Source organism: Triticum dicoccoides, chromosome 4A (assembly GCF_002162155.2).
Source record: "Triticum dicoccoides isolate Atlit2015 ecotype Zavitan chromosome 4A, WEW_v2.0, whole genome shotgun sequence".
NCBI classification, from domain to species: Eukaryota; Viridiplantae; Streptophyta; class Magnoliopsida; order Poales; family Poaceae; genus Triticum; species Triticum dicoccoides.
In genome coordinates, this window is record NC_041386.1 from 588,304,818 (window position 1) to 588,320,887 (window position 16,070).

General features: G+C 44.9%; 1 protein-coding gene across 2 annotated transcripts in view; it reads right to left on the reverse strand.

Annotated features, from left to right (window-relative positions):
- LOC119287033 (inositol hexakisphosphate and diphosphoinositol-pentakisphosphate kinase VIP2-like) overlaps nucleotides 1-16,070 on the reverse strand; it is a 26,584-nt gene that overhangs the window by 6,965 nt on the left and 3,549 nt on the right. The window contains exons 6-18 of one of the 2 annotated variants that reach the window (XM_037566519.1): nucleotides 15,463-15,616; nucleotides 15,061-15,131; nucleotides 10,885-10,989; nucleotides 10,544-10,636; nucleotides 9,780-9,854; nucleotides 8,101-8,186; nucleotides 7,803-8,009; nucleotides 7,618-7,717; nucleotides 7,432-7,502; nucleotides 7,226-7,307; nucleotides 6,292-6,450; nucleotides 5,090-5,132; nucleotides 4,255-4,337 (exon numbers count right to left, since the gene is read on the reverse strand). In XM_037566519.1, the coding sequence (XP_037422416.1) occupies nucleotides 4,255-4,337; nucleotides 5,090-5,132; nucleotides 6,292-6,450; nucleotides 7,226-7,307; nucleotides 7,432-7,502; nucleotides 7,618-7,717; nucleotides 7,803-8,009; nucleotides 8,101-8,186; nucleotides 9,780-9,854; nucleotides 10,544-10,636; nucleotides 10,885-10,989; nucleotides 15,061-15,131; nucleotides 15,463-15,616 (1,329 nt within the window). Of the gene's footprint in view, nucleotides 1-4,254; nucleotides 4,338-5,089; nucleotides 5,133-6,291; nucleotides 6,451-7,225; nucleotides 7,308-7,431; nucleotides 7,503-7,617; nucleotides 7,718-7,802; nucleotides 8,010-8,100; nucleotides 8,187-9,779; nucleotides 9,855-10,543; nucleotides 10,637-10,884; nucleotides 10,990-15,060; nucleotides 15,132-15,462; nucleotides 15,617-16,070 lie in introns of those variants that run through there. The other variant, XM_037566520.1, reaches the window with a different exon arrangement.

A 16,070-nucleotide genomic window follows, 5' to 3' on the forward strand; every position in this document is an offset into this window, starting at 1 on the left:
GCGCTGGCGCCTACTTCCTGGACTCTAGGAGATTTCCTCGCCGCCGCCACCAAGCAGATCGATGCCGGCCTCCCACCCCCCGGCAGACGCCCGCGACGCATACCTCCCAACTTCACCCCGCGACGAGAACGCTCGGCTGCCTTCCCGTCTTGCAAATCTGCAGCCCCGCCAACAGCTGAGCGGTGCTCGCAGAGTCGATCAGAGGATCACGTCGGCCGAGATGAAGGCGTACGAAGGCCTCTTCGCCACCCCCATCCCTCTGCCCATCCTCTCAGCCATCGATCCCATGATCGCGCCGATCACCACGGTGGTCGCCAGCAGCCCGATTCAGGCATGACCGCGCCCTCGCGCCCCACCGTCGACCTCTTCCCCATGGATTACGAGCCCAAGATCCTGATCTGGAATGTGCGTGGCCTCAACGCGCACGCCCGCCGCACCGCCATTCGCTCACTTGTTGTAACCGCTAATGTGTCCATCGTTTGCCTCCAAGAAACAAAGATGGCTTGGGTTTGCTCGTCAATTGTCCTCGAAGTGCTTGGCTCGGAATTCGACGACTATGTTTACCTCCCCGCGAACGGCACCCGTGGCGGCATTTTGCTTGCCTGGAAAAGCAAGGAGGTGGCCATCTCGGACCCTGAGTTTACGTCAAACACCTTGACGGCCAAGGTGTCCGCCCCCTCCGGCGCGCGCGCGCCATGGTGGATTACCGTGGTCTATGGGCCACAACTGGACGCCAACAAGATCGCCTTCTTACAGGAGCTACGCGACGTCCGGGCGGCTTGCGACGGCCCCCGGATGCTTTGCGGCGATTTCAACCTCATATACCACGACGAAGACAAGAATAACAGCAACCTCAATCGCCGCATGATGGGTCGTTTCCGGCATGCAATCAACGACCTCGCGCTCAAAGAGGTCTAGGTCTACCTCAACGGTTGGCGGTACACATGGTCCAACAAGCAATCACCCCCAATCCTCGTGCACCTTGACCGCGTCCTCTACACCCCCGATTGGGAGGACCTGCATGGGGAGTGCCACCTTCGATGCCTCGCCTCCGTCGTTTCCGATCACAGCCCCTTGCTGCTTGATTGCAAACCGGTGCCGCCAGGTCATCTACGATTCCATTTCAAGGAATTCTGGATGTGGTTGGATGGATTCCACGACATTGTGGCGGGCACCTAGCACTCCGTCCACGACGACGACCCCTTCCGTCGGCTCATGCGGCGCATGCAAATCACCGCGAGCTTACTAGTTGGAGCACACGAACTGTTGGCAACGTTCACCTCAAGCTTGCAATCTCCAGGGATCTCCTTCTCAGGCTGGACACCGCGCAGGAGAGCCGATCCCTGTCCCCGCACGAAGACTGGCTTCGGCGGCAGTTCAAGGCCTCCTACCTTGCCTAGCCTCTCTTGAGCGCACCATCGCCCGACAGCGCGCCCGCATTGCGACTCTCAAGGACGGCGATGCCAGCACATCATTCTTCCACCGGCAATGCACGTATCGATGGCAGAAGAATCAGATACACAGCCTCACGGTGGACGGCACCCCGATCTCCGCCCCCTGCGACATGGCGGTCGTGGCCTACGCGCACTTCGACGCCCTGCTCGGCCGTGAGGCGCCCCGCGATTGCAGCCTCGACCTCACCGAGCTGATCACGCCCACAAACCTCGACGACCTCGACGCCCCCTTTGACGCCGAGGAAATTTGGTAGGCGGTGAAGCGCCTCCTGCTCGAAAGGCTCCCGGCCCGGACGGCTACACCACCAAGTTCTTGCGCTTGTGCTGGCCTATTGTTCGATAAGACTTCGTCGACATTTTTCAGCAGTTGTACGAGATGTGCGGCCGAGGCTTTTGCTCCCTCAACCAGGCGCTGCTCACCCTGCTCCCGAAGCGCGCGACGCTCGCGGCCTTGGTGACTTTAGGCCCATAAGCCTAATTCACCTCGTCGCCAAAATCTTCGCCAAGGTCCTTTCACACCGCCTCGCTTGGAAGCTCTGCAGCCTCGTCAGCACTTGCCAGAACGCATTCATCCCCAGGCGCAGCTTCCACGACAACTTCATCCTCGTGCGCCAGTCCACGCGCCTCCTGCAGCAGCTCGGCACCCCTCGCGCCCTCCTGAAGCTGGACCTGGCTCGTGCCTTCGACACCATCAACTGGCCGTTCCTCTTCGAGGTCCTCCGGCAGTACGGCTTCGGCTCCCGCTTCCTGGAATGGCTTGCCATCTTGCTCTCCTCGGCCAGCACGAAGGTGCTCATCAACAGACCCCGGCCCCACCATCTGGCACCGGTGTGGCCTCCGCCAGGGAGACCCCGTGTCCCCGCAGCTCTTCGTCCTTGTCGTCGACACGTTGGATCGCCTTCTCCGCCGCGCCACGGAGCTGGGCGTCCTGCAGCGGCTGCACCCCCGGCGCCCGATCCCCTCGGTCTCCCTCTACGCCGACGACGTGATCCTCTTCTGCCATCCCACCATCGGCGACATCACTGCCGTCAAGAGCATCCTGCTGCTCTTTGGCCGAGCTTTAGGCCTCCTCGTCAACTACTCCAAAAGCTCCGCCTTCTTATCCGATGCACCGTAGATGACGCCGCGCCCGCTGTCAACCTGCTGGGCTGCCCCTTCGCCGAGTTCCCAATCACCTATCTGGGCATCCCCTTGACTCCACATCACCCGACGGTCGCACAGCTGAAGCCCATCGTCGACAAAACGGCCTGCATACTACCCACCTGGAAGGCGCATCTTATGAAAAAAGTCGGCCGCCTCGCGTTCGTCAAGGCCATCCTCAACGCAATCCCGATCTACCAGCTCCTCGCTCTCACGGCCCCCAAAAAGACCATCAGGGCACTCGAAAAAATTCAGCGAGGCTTCCTGTGGGCTGGACGCGCGGAGGCAAATGGAGGCCACTGCCATGTCAACTGGCAACGCGTCGCTAGGCCGCTCTCGCTCGGTGGCCTCCGCGTGCGCGACCTCGGCCAAACCAGCCTCGCGCTCCGCATCCGCTGGTTGTGGTTCAGTCGCACGGACAGCACCAGAGCATGGGCCGGCCTCGACCTGCAGTTCACTGCCGAGGAGCGCATTCTTCTTCGCATCCACCACCATGCAAATCGGGAATGGCACGGAGGCCCTCTTCTAGGAAGATCGATGGATTAGCGGGCGCTCTATTTGCGAGATCGCGCCGCTCCTCTATGCTTGCATCCCCAAGCGCCGCCGCAAGCTCAGGACCGTCGCCGATGGACTTCAGCCCAACCAATGGGCACGGGATATACACGGCACGATCGGCATACACGAGATCGGGCAATACTTACAGCTCTGGCAGGCAATCAGCGCCACGACCCTCTCCGCCGAGCCAGACCGCCTCCACCAAATTGGCCTAACTCGCCACCTTCAATGGCTCCACGGGCTACGAAGCATGGAAGCTCACCTGGAAGAACTAGGCACCCCCGCGCGTACGATTCTTCCACTGGCTCGCCCGCCTGGACCGATGTTGGACGGCCGACCGCCTCGCCCGCCGCGGCCTACAGCACCCCGCACGATGCCTCCTCTGCGACCAGGCCCCCGAGACCATGCACCACCTCACCCTTGCCTGCCCTTCACCAGGCTGATCTGGCATGAGGTACTGCACTGGCTCAGACTCCCCTGTGCCCCGCCCGACAGCAAGACCTCCCTCAACGACTGGTGGCGCACGGCGCGACAGGACACCCCAAAGCCCATGCACAAGGGCCTCGCCTCCGTGACCCTCCTCGTCCCATGGATGATATGGAAGCACCACAACGACTGCATCTTCAACAGAGGCCGGCCCTCGACGACCGACCTGCTCACGAAGATCAAAGACGAGGCCGCCCTCTGGGCCAGAGCCGGCGCCCTAGGGCTTCGTGCCATCTTGCCGCAAACATGGGACGTGCACTGATGTGCCTCCAGGCATTGAAATTCCCTCCTAGGAGGATTGTAACCAAAACTTCCTTTCTTTCCAAAGCAATGAAATGCAAGCTCTTCTTGCGTTTCCTCAAAAAAAAAATTGCGAGTGGACAGCATGCACTATCACACTGCTAGCCAGCTGAGCGATGCTCGGATCTCCATATTGTCCTACACTTTTCGTAGTTTAAACATACACAGATGTCGAGCTAGTTACCACAGCACAAAGTATTTGAGTTCTCAGTAATCACCATTACATAGCAAGAAGCATGAACTTTTGCAACCTAACTTGAAAATATCTAAAAGGATTTCAAAGGTGCTATGGATTGAAAAGGACAGCTAAAAGAATTACCTGAACACGTCCTTCATCTGAACTGTATATTTTCAAATCGTGCCTGTACGTGCTATGAAGGCGAAGCAGACCTGTTCCTTCCCCTGATTCAGGATTCCATGCTAGTCAGAATAACAGTTTCAAGTGCAAGAAATGCAATTCAAGTGCAAGACCAAAGAAGTTTCATAAGTATTAAAACAAGTGGAAAATGTAATAAGCCGAATGGAGTTTTATGATCGCTTATCCGTTTTACGATCATTATAAGCTGCATGACATCTAATGACCCCAACAAAGCACCAACCATTCTTAATTCCAAGTTCCCACCTTCGTCACCTATATCTAAACTTGCTTGCCATATTAGAATATTTTATAACTAAAATTGTTGGAGCTATGAAGGGGAGCCTTGGCGCAGCGGTAAAGCATTGTCTTGTGACCATGAGGTCACGGGTTCGAGCCCTGGAAACAGCCTCTTGCAGAAATGCAGGGAAAGGCTGCGTACAAAAGACCCTTCCTCAAACCCTGTGCAAGCGGGAGCTGCGTGCACTGTGCTGCCCTATTTTTAAAAAGAAAAATTGTTGGAGGCTTGGAGCTATTTAAGTAGCATGAAGTTAAAGGTCAGGAACACATTATGGTGAATTGGTGATTTTGAAGTTTAGGGAGCAGACAGGAACACATTATTAGGAACACTCAGCTAAGACCATCACTTCTCAAATTCCAGATCTTCAACGCAATTTTCTCTTGAGAACATCGTTAGAGACCAACAAAATTGTACCAAAATAAATATTCTCTCTCAAGAATATCCAATATTTTACTCTTTTCACGAGATAATAGAAACAACAAGAATGTGAACAATAACCTGGATAGATGTTGTTTCTGAAAAATCTTCCCAGTTCTTCTGCCTGAATGAAAATCATAAAAAAAATGCTGTTACAATAGATGTATGTTGAATTGTTGATACTAAATACTAACATAGATGCACGAAATTTGTTCTTCCATCATATCAAAATTTGACAAGTAGCTTGCCTCACTGAACATAAGAATATTTGAAAATTGAAATGACAGAAATGGCGGTTGATAAGAGTAATATTATATAAAGATCCTGGTCGCATACACTATTGACTACTATAGTGATTGTGAAAGACAAAAAATAGTCTTTGTGCTAGACTGGCAACAGTTTTTGCTGCCTATCTACTCCCTCCGTCCGAAAAAGCTTGTCCTTCAAATGGATGTATCTAGCATCAAGTTAGTGCTAGATACATTCATTTGAGAAACAAGCTTGGGACAAGCTTTTCCGGACGGAGGGAGTACCAAACAAGAAGCTATGGACCAAAATGTACTACTACTTCAAGTAATAATGGAAAAGAACTTCTCTAACTCATAGATTACGTCAATCTACAAAAAGATGACGACTATGCTTGCATATGCTAACATGCGGCAGGTATTGAGAATGCTTTGAAGTTATTTCCTAGGCCCAGCATGCATGAGGGCGTGGCACCATTACAATAATTGCTCCTTTACTTTAAAGCAATCATGGATTTGCAGTTCTCAACACTAGAGCTTGTATTTACACATAGTTAAAGGCACGCCTAAGCAAGCGCTTAAGTGCGCCTAGGCTCTAGGCAATAGCAAAACGCCTAGCGCATAACTGCGCTTAATCTGCACATAAACATGCGCTTTGGTCAGAAAAGCGCAAGGCGGTGGCAAAACGCACAATTAACGCCTAGCGCTTTTTTGAACTATGTATTTACATAATGTGTATCCAAATATCGTTGATTGTGGTTCTCTGCACTCTGCAGAGAAGAAACCCTGTGGTCAGTCACTTGGCTTGCATTGTGCCCAGGCTTTACAAAACTTTTAGCTCTGCGACTGGTAACAGAGCATAGGAAAAGGCAAAATGGTTGCCAATGTAGTATTCCTCTAAACATCTGTACTGAATGACTGAGTGTTACTATGCTAGTTATAATAAATTACATTTGGAAATGAATAGCTCGAATGAATTATCAGAAAAAGTTGACATGAGAAGATAGAATAACAACGTACAAAATTAGAAGTACAAACCTGCTTTCTCCCAGCATGAGTGAGTACACCACCATATTTCAGAATCATCAGGGCTTCTATTGGCCGATCCTCTTCACCTTCACCATTGTGCTCTGGAACTTTAATCCATTTAAGTGGCTTTAGCTGCACTTTCCGATAAATACCCGAGAAATGCCCACCCTAGAATTGCAAAAAATACTACAAGTAATTAGTTCTCGGCGTTCATTAAAAGATCAGTGCAACGTCTCAATGGCATATGTCAGCATCCATTAGAAGACTGAGTGGATACATATATATAGTACAAGCAGTTGTGTTCTTTTTCCAGTAAGCTTGTTCTGGTACTAGATAAAGATATGCAAGACAATTTAAAAGGTTGTATTCATTCATTTACAACAGGGAAATAATAGGTGAACAAATTGGCATGTATAGTTCTTGCAACAGCACGCAAGTCATACCGAGAGACAGAAAGGAAGAAATGATCAAAACATTCGACAACTTTGTTGATTAAATTTTTAAAAGTAGCATTCATGCCTGCCATGAGTGAATATCCTGAATTGGCCGCAAAGACTACTAGTGCACTCCTGCAGTTAGCTACAGGAAGCACACTGGACATTTACTGATATCCATTTGCTAATACCATAATAATGAAAACCGTCTAAAGGGGCATACCCAGTACAAAGCAACAGCAAGGAACAACAAAATACTTTGTATTAAAAAAATTGAACTTGAAACATAAGTTTGTCCAAGCACATAAGGAATTTGAACTTGAAACATTTTACTGATGTATATGAAATAAAGGGAATATCCTTTTATCAAGTTTCCGTCTTTTTTTTCTTATCTCATACCAAACTGAAGTGGTTTGTATGGTTGCACTAGCACAGATATCCAACATTTAACATGTCACATGACCATAGCAAATGTGATGGACAGGCAGATTTGAATAAACAGGCATCACCTCCTCCAGTACTGCTTTGACTTGACGAAGCTTTTCAATATGCTCCAAATCTTCAGCATCACTATCACTCTCCTGACCTGACCTAAAAGATACACAAAAGAATTCCAGATTTTGTCATGAAAGTACAGTTGAACAAACAATTAGATTTAAGTAATTTAGCCATTTAGTAAATACACAAATTATTTACTTCTTCCAGCACATGATACCTAGTTGGTGGCACAAGTTGTCTTGTGGCATCTAGCAAGTCTTGTAATTGTACTGCACTTTTCAGTTTTGTCTGCCAGGAAAGCACAAAACTGTCATACAATTTGAGCACCAACAGGTTAAGATTTTTTTTTCTCTAACATCACCAATAGGTTAAATTAAAACTTGAGATTAAACAAAGAGGATACCTCAGCTCTTGGCTTTCCACCATTGTACTTCAACATCAAATTCAGAAGCTTTTCCTCTGTAACTTTCAGTTTCACCTTCTGCTTTGGTGTCCGATCACCACTAAACAAATATGTGATGTAAGGATATAGCACTAACTCGCTAACAGCAACCATTCATGACAGTAAAACAGCGGTAAAAGCCTTACTGGCGTATCACAACAACGACGCAGCGTAGTTCTTCTGACTGACCGAATGTACCAATGATCCCACTTCCCTGTCGTGTAAGGCCTTCAGTAGACTGATCTGGTGCTTTAGATTTCCAAGGAAGGGTTGGAGGAATGGTTGATGAAAGATGAGGAGCTTTTGCATCAAGAAATATTTTTCGCATGATGCATGCAGCATCGTCATAATACCTGAATCATATAAAAGTTTGTCCAAACGTTTCAGCGCACATTATCATACACATTCTTCAAAAGTAATGAAAATGAGAATCAAGGAAATCACTTGTAAGAGTTTTTTACAAAGCTCCATCCATTAACATCACAAACGTATGATCTTCCATCGCACCTTAAGAGATCAAAACCACAAACCTGTAGAAAACAACACAATAACTCAGCGGACAGATAATTAAGAAATAATATGACAATGAGAAACGGTTATCAGAAGAAGAAAGCAGCATACATCGTACTCCCTCTGTAAATCAATATAAGAGTGTTTAGATCATTAAAGTAGTGATCCAAACGCTCTTATATTAGTTTACAGAGGGAGTAGTTAGAAAACATCTAATCATATACTATATGAACATAATCTAAGTGTCATATTTGGTTTGTTGTTTTTTGTCTAAAGGTCCAAACGTGAAACTGATTATTTAGTTTAACCATGATTGCCTATTGCCTAAGGGGAAATGCCAAATTTCAATCATGAACTCTAGCAGAAGTTCACTTTTGAACCCTAAATCCTAAAACTGTGTGAAAGCAACCATTAACTATTGAAACATTCTATTTTTCAACCTCAAGTGGTTCCACAAGTGGTTTTTGCTGACGTGGATACCATGAGTCTACAAACTCATTGCCACATCACTGAAATGCCATGGCATTTTTTCTCAGTTTCCCCTTTTTCTTCCATCCCTGGTATTTTCTGTGAAAGATTTTATCCTAATGCTGTAATTTTTTAGACTGCTTGTTCCATAGTGTTTGTTTTCATGACCAAGAAACCACAATCCCTTGTTTCCAAGCACTCTCTCTCGGTCTCTCCCTATCAATGGCACTGACGTGGAGGACACATGACATCCACGTCACCAAAACTAGAACCACTTAAGGGTGAAAAGTGGACTATTTCAATAGTTCAAGGTTGCAGTTCAAACAGTTCTACAGTTTAGGACTGATGAAAAGTGAACTTGTGCTAGAATTTAGGGGGAAGTGGACTTTTTTCCTTTCCTAAATGGCCAACAGTTGACAAGACCAGTTGATCAGGAAACAAATATAGCCATTTTTTAAATAAAAGAGAACCACAAAAAAGATGAAACAAAATGCTTATTTCTGGCAGTCCAATGCCCAGCAACATGTCAGACAAAAAGGATAACAGATGATAAATTTAGTGGGAATAAGAAATGAAATGCTAAAGGTACAACCAGCAAGAATGAAAAATGAAAACAGGAGATAAGAGACACCAACTTAAGTAGGAAATGTATAGAATCATATGAACGGGCATTAAAACTCTGAAAATGTATGGCATACATGTACATTTAAAAAACAGTACTCCCTCTGATCCAAAATAAGTGTTGTGGGTTTAGTTCAAATTTAACCTAAAACCACGACACTTATTTTGGATCGGAGGGAGTATTAGATTAAGAGCACAATATTTGGCACCATTAGTTATTGAATTATTATAAAATTAAAGTATTATGAAACTGAAATCAAGTATAAGGCTTTAGGTGGAGTATATGGTTTTTCTTTTCTGTAGAAAGTGAAAAGTACAAGTCATATAGCCATGTATTTTGATTGTCGAGTTATAAAACAACTAGAGAAATACTGTACAAAAAATATTAGGAAACTAATAAGATCATAAGCCCATTGCAGCATGACTTCAATAATTCACCATCAGACAAAATAAAATAATAATTGAGGGTAGCTATTCATTTCCAGCGACAACTATAAATAAAGAGAAACAAAAAGCAGTGTTACCATCTGTCTAAAAGCATTGCAGACATCTCTTGCCATTTGTTTCTCCATAGGGGTCAAAAGAACAGGATAACGTACCTTCAAATAATAACATAGGAGAATAAGAACAAAAAAAGATCAGTTGGAAAGTGAAAATTGGATCATTTAAGAAGCTGAACGGAATGGGACCAGGGTCCATGGGATGGAAGAAGTAGATTATGTCAAAAAGGTCGACCTAATGGTTAAGAAATAGCATCCAATAAACAAACACAAAAATGCAGTTTTCAACAACCATGTGCCACAAAACACAGGCCAGGCTGGAGAAGAGTACCACCATGTTGACCTGGCAGATGTAATCTTTTTTCTGAAGATAACTCTAACTCTAATAGGACCTAGGTTCGCATCCGTGAGGACTTGAACCTGAGTTGTGGGATTGTACATCCACTCTCCCCATGCAGTAAGCTAGGCTTACTTCCTGACTTATGTACATCTCAGCAGAGACCTATTAGTTTGAACTTTACATGTGTTATATTATCATTCATTGGGCTAAGTGGCAAACATAGCAACATCTATGGGAAAGTTTCCATACAGAAATTTACATTAAATTGGAGTTTTTGCATCAGTATTCACATAATCATATAAAGAAACATTCCATGGATAGTCAAAAGATAAACTAGGGAGTATTTGAATCGTTGTTGAAAAAAAGAGTATCTGAATCTGGACTATGCAAAGAATATGGAAGTGTAATATCCAGACTACACGAAGGATATGGAAGTGTAATATCTTACTTCTTTCCCGTCAGGATTCCTCATAACAACACCATCAACAACTGGTGATTTGCGTGCCTCGGCATGCGCATATCCTGGGCCAACTGTGTAAACCTGAAAAGGCGTGTTTTAATACTTCCAGCTAGATAAAGAACAATTTGTAGAGTAAATATTGCATGGCACTATTTACGTCATGAAAGACTGTCTTGCAACTAGACAAAGCATGTCATGCAAGGACTAAGCAGGGACGGTGTGCATGTCATTAAAGTATACATAGATAAACACAAGAACTAAGCAGTGACAGCAAGCATGTCATTAAGATATACATAAATAAACACAAGAACTTCAGAAAGGCATCTTACTTTCACATCTGTCCCACCGGTCGGCATGAATTCCTCATAAATGTAAGATCCCTCACGCCTAACTCTCCTGACATCAGGATGAAATTCACTAGATCGGTTACCAACCTACATTTATTCAACAATATAAAGAAGTTTAAATTTGCATCCCAATAAAAGAAATGTTTATAAAAATAATACATAAGGCATAAGGAATTTTCTCAGTTTCCTGTTCTGCTTTGTTAAGTACTTAAAATGACAAAAGGCGAGCTAATACTTCAGTTCTACACAGGGAAATTGCTTATCTATATTGAAATATATTCATCAAGGAGAGAGTGTCAAGACGATTGTGTCTGAGTCCTTTACTGACCAAACACTTCGATTTTTTTCCTATTTTTCCAGTACTTATGAATGGTAACCGGCTAGACAATGGCTCTGATACCCAAATAGATACTCCCTCCGCCCCACAATATAAGACGTTTTTGCAAGCTATGTTAGTTTGCAAAAACGTCTTATATTGTGGGACGGAGGGAGTAATTTATAAAACCAGTAGCCTCGCTCACTCATTCACACAAATCCTCCAAAATTCATGTGTTTATTTGTTGTGCACCATCCAAAGGCATCACCTGCAAAGCCCCTGTGTTTGGAAATCATGTATCCGTTTCAAAAAAAAATCATGTAGGAACCTGGAGGACATGGAGGGGACAGAAGGCGAAGGAGGTGGAGGATACCGGCTTCAAGCTGTGGTACACGGGGACGGCTGCAAAGAGAAATGGAGTAGACATCTTGCTCAACAAGAGCCTCAAGTATGGAGTTGGTAGGCGTCAAGAGACATGGGGACCGGATTATCCTAGTCAAGCTGGTAGTTGGGGACTTGGTTCTCAATGTTATCAGCGCATATGCCCCGCAAGTAGGCCACAATGAGAACACCAAGAGGGGGTTCTGGGAAGGCCTGGAGGACATGGTTAGGAGTGTACCAATTGGCGAGAAGCTCTTCATAGGAAACCTCAATGGCCACGTGGGTACATCTAACGCAGGTTTTGAAGGGGTGCACTGGGGCTTTGGTTATGGCATCAAGAATGAAGAAGGAGAAGATGTCTTAAGCTTTGCTCTAGCCTACGACATGATCATAGCTAACACCCTCTTCCAAAAGAGAGAATCACATCCACTGACTTTTAGTAGTGGTCAACACTCTAGCCAGATTGATTTCATCCTCTCGGGAAGAGAAGACAAGTGTGTGTGTGTCTACATTGTAAGGTGATACCTGGAGAGAGTGTTGTCCGTCAGCATAAGCTGCTGGTGGCTGACTTCCGCTTTCGGATTCGTGTACAGCGAGATAAGCGTGCCGAAGTCGCTAGAACGAAGTGGTGGAAGCTCAAGGGAGGGAGCTCGGGCGTTCAAGGAGAGGGTCATTAAGGAGGGCCCTTGAGAGGAAGGAGGCGATGCAAACAATATGTGGATGAAGACGGCGACTTGCATTCATAAGGTGGCCTCAAAGGAGTTTGGAGTATCCAAGGGAAGTAAAAGAGAAGCTAAAGATACCTCGTGGTGGAATGATGATGTCCAGAAGGCTATTAAGGAGAAGAAAGATTGTTTTAGACGCCTCTACCTAGATAGGAGTGCAGACAACATAGAGAAGTACAAGATGGCAAAGAAGGCCGCAAAGCGAGCTGCGAGAGAAGCAAGGGGTCGAGCGTATGAGGACCTCTACCAGCGGTTAGACACGAAGGAAGGCGAAAGGGACATCTAAAGATGGCCAAGATCCGAGAGAGGAAGGAAGACGAGGGATGTTGACCAAGTCAAACGCATCAAGGACGAAGCAGACCAGCTCCTGGTGAAGGACGAGGAGATTAAGCATAGATGGCGGGATTACTTTGACAAGTTGTTCAATGGGGAAATTGAGAGCTCTACCATTGAACTGGATGACTCCTTTGATGATACCAGCAGGCGTTTTGTGCAGCGAATCCAGGAGTCGGAGGTCAAGGAGGCTTTAAAAAGGATGAAAGGAGGCAAGGCGATGAGCCCTGATTGTATCCCCGTTGAGGTGTGGAGAGGCCTCGGAGACATAGCTATAGTATGGCTAACTAAGCTTTTCAACCTCAATTTTCGGGCAAACAAGATGCCAGAAGAATGGAGACGGAGTATATTAGTACCAATCTTCAAGAACAAGGAGGATGTTCAGAGTTGTACTAATTACCGAGGAATTAAGTTGATGAGCCATACAATGAAGCTATGGGAGAGAGTCATTGAGCACCGCTTAAGTATGACAAGCGTGACCAAAAATCTGTTTGGTTTCATGCCTGGGAGGCCGACCATGGAAGCCATTTTCTTGGTACGACAACTCATGGAGAGATACAAGGAGTAAAAGGACCTGCATATGGTGTTCATTGACTTGGAGAAGGCCTATGATAAGATACCGCGGAATGTCATGTGGTGGGCCTTGGAGAAACACAAAGTCCAAGCAAAGTACATTACCCTCATCAAGGACATGTATGATAATGTTGTGACAAGTGTTCGAACAAGTGATGGCGACACTGATGACTTCCCGATTAAAATAGGACTGCACCAGGGGCCAGTTTTGAGCCCTTATCTTTTCGCTCTGGTGATGGATGAGGTCACAAGGGATATACGAGGAGATATCCCATGGTGTATGCTCTTTGTGGATGATGTGATGCTAGTCAATGATAGTCGGACGGAGTCAATAGGAAGTTAGAGCTATGGAGACAAACCTTGGAATCCAAAGGTTTTAGGCCTCCTTTGGTTCATAGGATTGGAAAATCATAGGAATAGGAAAGTCATAGGAAATGAGATGACATGCATCTCAAATCCTATGCATAGGAATAGAAAAGGAGATGCCCTTTGATTCGCACCATAGGATTTTTTCCATTGAGTCTAGGCTAATGTTTATTTTCCTATGAAATGTGGAGGATAGAAAGAATTCCTCCATAGGAATAGGATTTCATTCCTACAAACCAAAGAGCTCTGAAGGAATTTTTCCTATAGAAATCCTATCCTATGAAAATCCTACAAAATTCCTCCAAACCAAAGGAGGCCTTAGACTTAGTAGAACTAAAACTGAGACATGAGGTGCGGTTTCAGTACTACTAGTTACGAGGAGGATGAGGTTAGCCTTGACGGGCAGGTGGTGTCTTAGAAGAACAACTTTAGACATGAAGATGTGAATCATCGAATCAAAGCCGGATGGATGAAGTGCCACAAAAGCTTCTGGCATTCTCTGTGACAAGAGAGTGCCACAAAAGCTAAAAGGCAAGTTCTATAGGACGGCGGTTCGACCCGCAATGTTGTATGGCGCTGAGTGTTGGCCAACTAAAAGGTGACATGTTCAACAGTTAAGTGTTGCGGAGATCTGCATGTTGAGATGGATGTGTGACCACACAAGGACCAAGTTCGGAATGATGATATACGAGATAGAGTTGGGGTAGCGCCGATTGAGGAGAAGCTTGTCCAACATCGTTTGAGATGATTTGGGCATATTCAGCGCAGGCCTCCAAAAGCGCCAGTGCATAGCAAACGACTAAAGCGTGCCGATAATGTCAAGAGAGGTCGGGGTAGACCGAACTTGACATGGGAGGAGTCCGTAAAGAGGGATCTGAAGGACTGGAGTATCAATAGAGAACTAGCCATGGACAGGGGTGCATAGAAGCTTGCTATCCATGTGCCAGAACCATGAGTTGGTTGCGAGATCTTATTTTCACCTCTAACCTACCCCCAACTTGTTTGGGACTAAAGACTTTGTTGTTGTTGTTGTTGTTGTTGTTGTTGTTGTTGTTGTTGTTGTTGTAGGAACCTACAATGACATCCCAACCCCTGCATTTCTCCTATTCCAAAGGACCCAAATTTTGATATGCTCCCAGCTCCCATCACAGAGATAAATTGGGTAAATCAAGGTCCCAAGTGTCCCAAATTAAAGAAAATCAAAGCCCAAACCAACAACTTTAAGATTGAAGTCCAAAGTATTATTGTCTTATTATGTTATTTTATTTCCATAGTTCAAAGCATCTAAAACATGGATAGACAGACCTGGGAAATATGAACTCCAGAGGTTAATCTTATTACATTATTATTTCATCTTTTTTCATAGGTCAAAGCATTTGAAAGTTGATAGGCTTTAAACTCCGGGAAACAGATTATCATAATAAGCAACCTACATCCAAATGATATGCTGATTTAAAAGTTTACCTTACGGAATAGTTCTTTCATTCCACCACCAGCAGAATTAGGATAATAAATCATAATTCTATGGTCATCGCCTGAATGAAGAACAAAAACAAACGAAATCAGTGGCATATAAGTATATAACTAGTTATTTCAAGTGAATATAACCTCATAATATGTGTATAATCAAGAGGCTAATAAATTGTAGTCCTACGGACAGCCCCTGAATAAAAACACAAAAATAAAGGAATCACATGGCATATAACTCTATAACTGAACTTGTTATAAGCAAATAATAACCTCATCATGTGTATTATAATAAAGAGACTGAATATATAGTTCTTTGTTCACTCTCAAAACTTCTTGACAATGTGGCAAATATCAGTGTAGAGAATGAAATTGATTTGATAAATATTGAAACATTACCATTAGCAGGTTTCTCCACAAAGGGCTTAAGAAAGCGCTTTCCATGGATCTCCACAAAATCTTCTTGCTCAATGAAGTGGTCTAGCTCTTGGTATGGATACTCTCTATTGACAAGAGCATAATTTGGTACAGGAATTCCATACTTCTCAAGATGCTTATGCATAAAAGTGATGGCAGTTAGGTCAGTTTTCCACAGAAAAAGACAGAAGAGTATAAATAAGAAAACATGAATAATATTCAGCAAACTGTTAAAAATCTGTTACCGAATGAAAGGGACATGCAATATAACAGTGGGTATCAATATTTAGAATGCTATGGTATGTGATAGCCATATAACATACAATATTTGGGCATTAAAAAGGAACATGCAATATTTAGAATGCTATGGTATGGTCAGTGGATATCAAATTAAACAGCTATTACATAGCCAAGCTGAAACTGATTTAGGTCAAAACTCAACAGAAACAACTGTCACTATTCTTGACGCCTCAACACAAGCATGTTCATGTGCTTCAAATGTACCAAAGAACATGTTCGCTAATAATATGCTATTGCTGAGATTTAGACGAATATCTGACATATCACATCCACAGGGCACGCAAACAAGC